Source organism: Ruditapes philippinarum, unplaced genomic scaffold (genome assembly GCF_026571515.1).
Source record: "Ruditapes philippinarum isolate M1 unplaced genomic scaffold, ASM2657151v2 ctg3175_1_1_1_1, whole genome shotgun sequence".
NCBI lineage: Eukaryota > Metazoa > Mollusca > Bivalvia > Venerida > Veneridae > Ruditapes > Ruditapes philippinarum.
The window spans coordinates 353,746-365,972 of NW_026856929.1; the positions used below are offsets into that span (position 1 = coordinate 353,746).

General features: G+C 29.0%; 1 protein-coding gene across 1 annotated transcript in view; it reads right to left on the reverse strand.

Annotated features, from left to right (window-relative positions):
- Positions 1-7,684, reverse strand: part of LOC132748179 (uncharacterized) — a 59,826-nt gene extending 52,142 nt beyond the window's left edge. Inside the window, exon 1 of the mRNA XM_060737737.1 lies at positions 7,331-7,684. Within this exon, the coding sequence (XP_060593720.1) occupies positions 7,331-7,403 (73 nt within the window). The 5' untranslated portion in view covers positions 7,404-7,684. The remainder of the gene's footprint in view (positions 1-7,330) is intronic.
- Between the last annotated feature and the right edge of the window lie 4,543 nt (positions 7,685-12,227).

Here is a 12,227-nt window from a genome sequence, read left to right on the forward strand (position 1 = left end):
ATTACAATGCAATACTGGCCTACAATTGCTCTGTGCCCCTATTCAATATCAGTGTTCAATATCGGTATTCAATATCATGACTTTATCGTAATTTTAATTGATATTACACGAAGCTTTCATCTGTCATCAAAATACGATAGCGAAGAAAATGCCATACCGTAAAAGTCAATATAAAGTGTTTGTTAGGTAGACCGTTTGAGGTAAAAGGTACTGGTATTTTAGTTTGATACAATTTTATAGAACAGAAGAGAAACTCTATTTTTGTAAAAAGTTGGAATAATATTTAAATAAAAATTTATTGGCATTAATTTAAGTTTTTGATATTCATTAAATACTAAAATGCTACATATAGAAATATTGCTTGTTATGAGCGTGTTTTGATCTTTATTTTTTTTTTGCATTTTATGAACTGTTCAATTTATGATTTTATTTTTAGCATACATATTATTTGTTTAATGTATATTGCTAACGTGATTTCCTTTTACTCCTTTTTAAAGATCCATTATGCTTTAACATGGTTTTAATTTTATTTCTCAAAAGCTTTTTATTTTTATAGTTTCATATTATTATGTTCAAAAAGGTATTCATTGGCTAATTGCCAGAACATTCTTTTGCTTCTATTGCTTTTCAGAAATTATTACGGTGTTTTACTGATAAAGTATTTTATATGGAAGTCAAATGGCTACTTTGTTTAAAATTTGCTACTATAATGACAAATTATTTCACATTCAGCGCTAATTTCTTCAGGTGAAAAGTACCTAGCAAATACTCGTAAAACCCATTATTTAAATGTTATAAAACTCATGTTTGCATTTTCTAAGAATGAAATGTTTATTCGTTTCTTAAAGTGAATATCTATCTTTACGTAATATTATAGCGCAAACTATAAACCATACAATTCCAATAATTATTATCATTATTATTATTATTATTAGTAGTAGTATAATTATTATTATTATTATTATTATTATCATTATTATTATTATTATTATTATTATTATTATTATTATTATTATTATTATTATTATTATTATTATTATCATCATTTAATACACTTGAAAATACGCTTTATGCTTCAAATTTGAAATACAATAAAAAGAACTGTAAACTAGAAATGTGTCCATAGGACACGGATGCCCCCACACGCCACTGTTCTGTCAATCTTATGACTCTAGGTCAAATATTTTTTGGACTACTGTGAATTCTGTTAAATTTAGTCGCAGCAAAAATTCCTTCCTTTACTACCATCTACACATTAAGGTTGTTAATCCCTGTAAGTTTAAGCAAAATCTGCCATCCGGTTTAAGAGGAGTTGCGTTCACAAAATTTCTACATAGTATATAATGAAAAAATCAACAAAGGGCCATAATTCTGTTCAATTTGGTTGCAGCAAAAATTCCTTCCTTTACTGCCATCTACACATTAAGGTTGTTCATCCCTGGAAGTTTAAGCAAAATCTGCCATCCGGTTTAAGAGGAGTTGCATTCACAAAATTTCTACATAGTATATAGTGAAAAAATCAACAAAGGGCCATAATTCTGTAAAATTTGGTCGCAGCAAAAATTCCTTCCTTTACTACCATCTACACCTTAAGGTTGTTCATCCCTGTAAGTTTAAGCAAAATCTGCCATCCGGTTTAAGAGGAGTTGCGTTCACAAAATTTCTACATAGTATATAGTGAAAAAATCAACAAAGGGCCATAATTCTGTTAAATTTGGTCGCAGCGAAAATTCCTTCCTTTACTACCATCTACACATTAAGGTTGTTCATCCCTGTAAGTTTAAGCAAAATCTGCCATCCGGTTTAAGAGGAGTTGCGTTCACAAAATTTCTACATAGTATCTAGTGAAAAAATCAACAAAGGGCCATAATTCTGTTAAATTTGGTCGCAGCGAAAATTCCTTACTTTACTACCATCTACACATTAAGGTTGTTCATCCCTGTAAGTTTAAGCAAAATCTGCCATCCGTTAAGAGGAGTTGCGTTCACAAGTTTCGGGACGAACGTACGGACGATCGGACTGACGGACGGACGGACGGACAAGTGCAACGCTATATGCTCCCACATTGTGGGGGGCATAAAAAGTCATTACATATCAACGTAATAAAATACATGTATGTATATTGAAAATTTAAATTTTAAACTTTCAACATTTTGACTTTCATTGATGTACTTTAAGTTCCAGATTTTCAATTTTTAATTTAAGGATTATCGAAATCAATAAACTTGTGTTGACAGAGTCGAGTTTGACATGATTGCAAGGAGTTGAATGGTAACTTAGCACAAGTCCTGTGGTGCCAGTCTGCAATTATCACCTTTCGAGGCAAAACAGTTCATTACATCCTAAATTTCGCAGTAAAATTGATCATAAAAATATTAACTTTGAATTCTTAAATATTAAGGAAATTTATGCATCATATGTTCATGCGCACACATATTTTTATAATTGTACATAGTTCATCCTCTTGTATATGCTCATTATGCTTACTTGTTTTCAGTGAGTTTAACCATCCATGTCTTTCTTTGTATTTGTCATGTGAATTATGTATATATGTTAATTGTATTATGTAACAAGAAACATAACTTGTTTACTTTATTTAATAAAGAATCTTGAATCTTGTTACTTTGCACTAAAAGAAATTTTAAATATATATACTTTTTATGCGTCTTCTTTCTTTTTGTTTTCAATTTATAGTTGTTGTGATTTTGTTATTGTTTATCGTCATTATTTTTAATATTATTGTAATTATCCTCATCACCATTAGCACCATCATTATTATCATTATTAACTATGACACATGTTAAACTATAGGACTAACTTCTCTTTTGTATACTTATCAACAACATTGTGTAACTTGATTTCAAATAAGTTATTTTTATATATTTATTAAAAAAGAGGATTGTTTGTATAATAGCAAAAAGCTAAATGCTGTGAAGGATTTTTATTACATCGGTGTTATTTTTAACTATACTAGCACATTTAATTAAATTCAAGAGCAGTTAGTTGGAAAAGCTATGAAAGCCATGAATATTTTTCTTCCTGAAAGAAATATATCACATGTCTTATTATGATTGTACAACTGGTAAACGTAATTGGTTATCTAATGGCAAAGATATGTTGTACATTTATGTCTTTATGGATGTATGGGAGAATCAAGGTTGTGTTTGTTTTAAATCTTTTATCTCCGAATTTAAGCAACGTGTAATAGATGATCTTTTACACAACTGCTGCGTGGCCATGTGAAAGTAGCTGAAGGAAATGGCGGCGACGAGAATTTCATCAACAAAACATAAATGTCAAAAGACATCGCTCGAACTTGCACGTGAAAATCATGACAAAACCGCTTTCCAAACATCACAATTTGAACGTATTTGTATAGCGCAATTGCACTCTTTTTTCGTGCATTTACATCCACAGAATACAGGGCTTATATTAAAATAGGTTCTCGTGCTTCAGCAGATATTAATGCATGCCAAAAGGTGCAACAACTCTAAAGTGTGTTAAAAACAAAGAAGACAAACATGTTTTCGGTTTTGTAAAATAACAAAGGCTAAAGCTATCACACACGTTTATCGGTATATTCAAGAGGATTTATCATATCATTTTAAATAATAGAATTTCTTCTGGACGCTTGAGTATATTTTCATTTTTAAGCATGATTTTTGCATTTTCAAATAGAATTAAGGTGCCCTTTGTGGCAAAGGGATTGCCTTTAATGGTTAAGGCCACAGTTCATCTTTCTTGTTCCGGTGCCATATGAACTGTACATTGTTGGTGCGCCAACTAACCAAACAAGTAAACAAACAAAAATATTAACATGCAACAAACCACCCGCGTGGATCTATTCTTATTCATAGACCACAAGCAAATTTTGAGGTCATCAAGGACTAAGTTCCTTCAATTTAAAGTTGAAATATATTAGATAAAATGTGTTTTCGGTGAGGCAATATTTCAATACAAACATTTGTTGGCTATTTTAAGTTGTTTTTGAAGAGGTATTTTATTTCAAATATAATACTTTCGGCGTACTCTATGGGGGTCTGTTTTTCAAGGAGTATTTTGAATACAAAAATACTTCTAGTTAATTCAATTATGATTTCGATGACGTATTTTTAACAGAAGACTTTTATTTAATTTAAAGGCATTTTCAAGTAGGTAGTTTTATGGAGATTTCGATGAGGTAATTAAAAAAAGACGAGGTAACTTTTCAACAAAAGACTTTTGGTTAATTCAATAGTATCTTCAAGTATAGGTAGTTTTATGGAGTTTTCGATGAGGTATTTTTTAAAAAATACATAAGACTTATGGTAAGCCAATGGCATTCTCAAAGAGATATATTTTAAAAACAAAGGACTTGGTGCAATGGTGTTTACGATGAGGGTTTTTTTTAAACAAAAACTCTTACAATAAACTCACAAAGTAATCGTTTGCATTTAAAAAAGAAAGAATTTTAATATAATCTGGTTTAGATTTACAAACTTTAAATCTTTAAAACATTTGACGGCAGGCAATATATATAAATGTGTATTTGCATGTGTAATTATCATTTAGGGTATTTGAAATTATAATATGCTTTTCAGAAAGAAATCTGACATTTTAATGTCTGTGTAAAACTTTACGATTTGTTTACAATGAGGTAATCACTTATTTTTATGGGACATTTTAAATAAAAATAATGTTGCCAGTCTCTGCATGGTTTTTGTGATTTAAAGGTGAAAAGGCATGTTTTTTTCATGAGCATTTTGGACAAGATTTAACATAGAAAATATTATGGCTATGGTGACATGAAGCTTTGATAACATAATGTTCCCCACAGGTTGAAATACAGATCTCTCGCTGGTAGTGATTATTAACTATAATTGTAGCTTTTGTTTTCAAGGATTAAAGGCTTTTATTTGTGTATTTTCTGGGCAGACAGATACACGTTACATTTTTAGTACCAGGTTCTTTAAGAACATTAGAGGAGATTTAAAAAAAATAGCGTTTAATGAATTAAGCTCCCTCTCTAGAATGAAAACAATATCAATATGTGAAAGTCACTTCGTCGTATTTTATGCATTTGTGAACTGATTCAAAAATGTCAGCGTTATTTTCGTATTCTAAATTATCCCGATATAAAAGTAATATGTTAATGATTAAATCGAGTTTCTCGAAATAGCATTATTAGTTGTCAGACATGATTGACATTTCAAATAACAATTTCACAATGACACAATGATTCATTTTTATGTTTTTGATTGTAATTCGTTATTTATTGTCATGTTTGTGCTTGTAATTCGTGATTAATTTTTTTGTTTTTGATTGTAACTCGTGATTTTTTTTCATGTTTGTGGTTAATATTGTATTCATAATGTGATTATAATTCGTGATTTATTGTAATGTTTATGATTATAATTCATGATTAAGTTAAAAACTTTTTAATGTAATTTTTATTTATTTAGGTGTTTCCGATTTTAATTCGTGACTTAGTAAAAACGTTTGAATGTTATTTATGATTTATTTTTATGCTTGTGATTATACTTCGTGATTTATTATATTGCTTATAAATCCTATTGTTTTTTTTAGTAAAATGCTTATGTTGTTTACGGTGATTTAAGAATTTTTGGAAATGACTCATTTTTTATAATATTCATATTAAATGCTTTTAATTGAATTATAGTGTTTATTTATACATGTATAGCATAAATTATAATTAATGCTAACTGGGCTTTAACATAATATGATTATATATTTTCCAATATTTCTATAAAAATACTATTATATAACATATAATATGTGTTAATGTACTGATTTTATATAGAATTCATACTATTGTGAAATAAGACTAGAATCGGCTTGGTCGAACCAGATTAACCTTAGATAGTAACAAGTTATGATCTGGACAAAAATGACAGGCGTACGGACGGACGGACATAGACTATTACCATATCATTTATTTCCTTTCGATTTGATATAAAATGTTATTTGACATGGCAAGCATGGCTATGTTGAAGACTCAATTTGTTTACAAACTGGTTCTAACAAACATATTCTAACCTTTAATAACCATGGTTTCAAATTTACATAAATACAGTACTGTATATATAATAAAACATACCATATGGGGTTATTTTACAGAATTATAGGGAACTATGTTATTATTGTGTACAAATGGCTCTAACGAAACCTTTGTACTGACATCAACATAAGTAAATTCTCTGTTAAATAGATCTAAAGTAAAACTTCCTACTTAAACACATTTGCATTTCACAAACAGATTTAGGTTAATCACGGTGCCAGGGGACGTGAGGTAAGTTGTACTTTTTCATTATGCCTCATGTACAGACTCAATCGAATTGACTTGGCAATGTTCATGTAAGTTTGCTGTTTTAATGCTTTCAAAATACATTATATTATATATGTACAAAAGTACAACATTACGTCAATGTGAAATAATTAGTTTTGCATGATAAAATGTTCGCCAAAATAAATGTAGAATTTACAATACGTGCAATCTTTCACTTACTTGTTTTGTCCTTCACACGCACTTTTGGACAAATGTCTGGGGATGAATTCTAACTTATAATATGTATGATATAATTACCTTATTTTGTTCTCTTTTTTTGTATAATATTATGTAATTACCTTTAGAGGATAGGTTTTATATAATATTGTGATTATATGTTTATGTTTAATGTGTCTTATAATTTTTGCTTTTTGTGTTTAAAAATACACAAAGAACACCAAAGACATGATGATGCATACTTTCAAAAAAAAGAGAAACTGATAGAATTTGTATAAGCTCATATTTATGAAATATTTGAATACGAATTGTAAGCGAAAATATTTTATGAATTCCCATAGAGTTTCTATATACAAAAAAGATGATGAATGAAAAATAGCAAATACGCAAAGACAGCACAATATTTTTACCCGTTAAATTTCTTAAATATATCTACATTATGTTTTTTTAAAGAACACACACACTATACAATGTTTTTTTAAAGAACACACACAATATCATACTATCATCGTTTTAATTCTTTCAAACTTTTAGCACTACTCGCTGTTACAGGATATCAAATATATTGTACTAAAAAAATATTCCGCGAATATAAGTTTTTTATGTGTGTGTTTTTTTTTTTTTTTTTAGAGGATATCTTGGGTAATAGTGATATTTGTTTCCCTGTTGTATTAATTATTAACCAACGATTTGAAAGTTTTAAATAATATGTTGAACGATTCGAAACATTTTTTTTCCATTTTCATGCCAATACATTTCCCAAAGCGTTAAAAATATACTGATGATAATATAAAAAACAGATGAGTAGAAAACAGTATAACAACTTACCGATTGTAAATATAACGAATAAAACACATATCAGACAAATTCTTGACACAATTTTTCGAAACGATGTTCCCATTTTTTTCAAACGCACACAAACAACATATACAATCAGGAGCTAGTTTTTTTTATATTAAATCCACAATTTTAATATTAACAGGACTGGTGAGATCGTGTTTCGATGTTAGTCAGGTTTTCCTCTATGTAATTTCCTCTACGGGACAGAAGCGGCGCGTTAATGATCGATTTCAGATCATTGTCAACTAGAATGCTTGCCTAGGTGTTAAAAGATATTTATTTATAGCATACAAGCTTCGAATCGAAGCTGACTTGAACATTACCTGTCCATAACAAGGTATTGAACAGTTCGATAAAACGGACCATGAAATAACAGGCAACAATCAAACAGTATTTTCTTTTATCCTTTAAATTGTGCATAATATTTAAGGTGGAATTCTTCAATCGATCCCGATCATGGGAATATTCCTTTAGCAAGCGTCTGTTGAGACAGACACTTGTATTGCGTGCGTTTCTGTGCAAGTTAGCGTTCTTTATATTTCAAAATACTTTTAATTATATAACCGGGAGTTTAATAGCTCTACTAGATGATGATGGACACATTATAATTAGTCTTTAACATGCTATAGTTATCTAATGATAGTTATAAAAACAAAATTGTGCACGTGTATAACATAGAAAACTCCATTGTATAATTATATATTAGGTTGTTGTTGTTTTTTCTTTTTTCTTTATTTTTTTATTAATTTATTCATTAATTATTAATTAATAAATTAAAATAAATAAATTAAAATAAATAAATTAATTAATTAAAATTAATTAATTAATTAATTTATTTATTTATTTATTTATTTATTTATTTATTTATTTATTTATTTATTTATTTATTTATTTATTTATTATTATCATCATCATCATTATTATTATTGTTATAATTATTATTATTATTCTTGTTTTTTTTTATTATTATTATTATTATTATTATTATTATTATTATTTAGCATCAATGTCTCATATAATGTAAAAAACATGTTCGGCCAAAAAGTAGCTTACACTCTATCATTTTTATTTCCAAAAGCTTTATATTTTGGTGACTTACAGAAAGTGATTCAAGTTTGGCAAAATCGGCATGAAATATGCCTTTAAACATTTACAATTATTATTAAGACGACCAAGACAATATAAATATGTATACAATACCAGAAAATATAAATGAAAAAAAAACAACAAATGAAATATGAATGGGTAAACAGATGTTTATGTATTTTAAAAAATGTCAATATCAACAAATTTTAAGCAGCTTTATCTGCAAGCAATTTTGTTTTTAATTCAATAGCACACTGTGGCACCGTTATAGGTCGAAATGCCGCTAAATGTCGCACCATTGCCGCTAAATGTCGCAAAATCATCTACCGTGAAATGCGAGCGACATGTTACGGCGACACACACATGCAGTAAATATGTACTATAGTTCTTGAATTTTTACTAGACAACAGAAAAAAAAATATTCAGAGTAGGAAAAGAATTAAATTAATACAGTATCTTCTAAAGACGTTATTCTCTATAAAAAGCAAAGGCGTTCTGCACATTTGCTTTGCCTATAAGGATCAAATTATTATAAAATAATTTCCCCTTGATCATCAAGAACAAAATTACTATCCAGCTGGATAGAAATTGTGTGCATGATGATCAAGGGGAGGTTATTTTATGAAATTTAATCTTAATTGGCAAAGCAAATGTGCCGAATGCCTATCTAAGAAGGACAATTAAGCAAGAAGTGACATTTATTTTCAAAATTACTACTATACAGTTTACAAATTCAATCATTTATATCGATTCCAACATTTTTTTTCCTTTCAGTTTCTGAAAAAAAGGAAGTTTTTTTTTGTTGTTTATTAAATCTAATAGCATCAAGTTATAACTGTACTGTAAAATGTAAGTTTTGGTTGATTTGAAATGGTTTCAAGGCACATAGTGCTTAAGGAATCCATAATTTTTATTCTTTTATAAATGTTAAACATGTATTTAATAATGTTCTAATAATTGATTAAGTTATTATAGTTTAAACATATTTTATTATGTATATACATATAAAATTTTCACAATTACACAATTAAACATAAATGTAAATATACAAAAGGGTTGGGTCAAAAGTTATAGCAACATTATCGAGGGCCCTTGCATGTTAGATGTTTAATAACTGACGAAAGTCGCGCTAAATGTGCAGTAATGTTTCGTTGTGGCCCCGTTATATGTCGCAACACTTGTCACTAATTGTGGCACCAATGTCAGTCTTTAGTTTATTTATTTAATCATGGTATATTACATGCATGTGATTTAAACTACAAAGAATATATAAAAGAGAAACAAACAAATGATGAAGGGTTCATAACACACGTGCATATAAACACTTATCAACAATGTGAAACATATATACATATTCCATGAAGTAAAAAAAAAACATATATATTTATAATATACAGTCTAACTCGCAGCCGCCGCTATATGTCGCAAAATCTTCTGCCGCTCAATGTCGCAAAGATAACATTAAATGTCGCACGATTTACTCTTGTCGTTAAATGTCGCAACACTACCGTTTGATGTCGCAAGATGAATATTCATGTTAAAATTAAGTTAGTTGATTGTATTAAATTGCAATAAATAATGAGTCAATGTCTTTACATATTTAGTTAGTTTTTGACCGATACATCTGACGAGTCAAGGTGACAAATGTTTCTTAAAGTAGATTGATCTACAATGGGCACATTTTCAATAAATACACGTTATTCAAATATTGATAAAACAATAGAAACGTATAATGTAGATATTCTAACAAAACATATCTTAAACAAAAAAAAATTAATCTAGTTCTACATGACATTTATATGATGAATGACTAAAAAATTGTTCAAGAATATTTCATTATCAACATCTACATATTATTCTTTCATGGTTTGTTATCATACTTAATACTATTACCAGATATATGGTATTGCATACTTTCCATGATTGACCAGTACATTATAATATCCACTTTGCTTGCGATTAAAATGTAAAAAAAAACACACATTGAGTATAGTATGCAAATACGCTACATGTTAGGTGCATATATAATACCAAAGTTTTAAATATATTGCTTTGTGTACTTTTGCAAATTTATAACTAAACTTTTGTCCATCTACTTGCCGCCCCTCACCGCTGTGCGTTAGAATCCCGCCAGAAACTTAGGATTCTTTTATATGAGGAAGCTATCGAGCAAGCTTACGGAACGTCGGTGGTTCTACTCAAGTCCCCGTTCGTGCGCTGAGGCTGACCAAAGGTTTCATGGAACATCGCTAAATGACTTAAATGTGTTGGTGTGACGTTTTAATGTTTAAAAGCTTATTAGGACTTTGCATGGTCTAATTAAAAGTTAGAAGTTTCAAACACTTATAAGGAGAAATTCCTATTTGTTCTTTGTGTAAAAAACGTAATTAGAAGGTACTGAGTTCAATTAGAATTTTATTTTATATTTAGTCTTTTGAAGCTCTTCCTTATTAAGATTTAATTTCTCAACTCCTAATGATGTATTTATTGCTCCTTATTAGGCTTTTAAAAAACTTCTTAATAAGACTAACAAAGTTGTAATTATGTATATTTCTCCAATAATGAGTAAAATATCCTATTTAGTTGTAACTGGTAGTAACAAAGTCTAATAAGACTTTTTATCTCTCCTATTTAGGAGAATTAAAGTCCTAATTATGCTTTTTTATAGCTCTTAATTAAAAGTGAGAAAGTCCCTATTAGAATTTAAAACTCCTTTTTTTTTTTTTTTTTTTTTTTTGATCTCTCATTTTTGGAAAATATTTCGGTTATAAAAGTAGCATATCAGTGAAATTGTCAAATATTCTTCTGTGATATAATGTGTTGGATTATAAAGAATGACTAAATCAGAGAAAAAGAAGCATATAAAGAGAAAAAAAAGGTAGTAGTACAGATGATGAATTTTTGAATATCAGTAAAGTGTATAGACCCGGAGGCGCGACAGGGGTAAATAAATCATATAGTGATAACTTGGAACTTGCAAACAAAACAGAAATACAGACTAGTGAAAGCAGTACAGAATTAAGTGACATTTTGAATGCAACCAATTTAGTGCTCTTTGATAACCAGTTTCCTGTCTTTGAAGAGTCAGGAGCGCAAGAAATAGTACAGGCAGCCCCGGCTGATATGTCTGCAAGTTGTATAAAAATGGCCTCCGAAGACAATACGTGTATCCCTTCAAATTCTGAAATTATGAAACATCTGATAAAAATTGAATCAAAATTGGAAAATATTGACATTAAGCTGAAAACTTTAGATGTTTTAGAATCAAAAGTTGACAAATTTGAGAGAGATTTAAAATCATTATGGTTAAATGTACATGATACAAAAAATGATACAGATGATAAGCTATTAAAGTTTGACGATCGCATAATATAAGCCATGTTGAAATTTCTAACGCAGAGAAGTTGTCAAAACTTGAATTATTGGAAAAAGAAAATGACCAAATAAAAGAAGACCTGTCTTGTCTACAATCCCAGTCTATGAGAAATAATCTCATTTTTGGTGGAATATCCGAGTCGCTGAATGAAAAAGCAACAGAAACTGAAAAAACAATATAAAATCAGGTGTTTCAATCATTAAAAACCATTTTGATACAATAATATGTCTTAAGCTTCATGGAAATGTTTTCAATTTTACAAAAGATGTATTTTGGCAGGTGTATATATATGGGGAGATGATTCTCCGGCTGCAAGTGCAAACAATGGTGATTAATTTAACCTATTAGAGCAAGATGTTTTTAATTATGAACAGATAGGTAGCGTCCTTGTGGCAGGGGATTGGAACTGTCGTGTGGGTAACA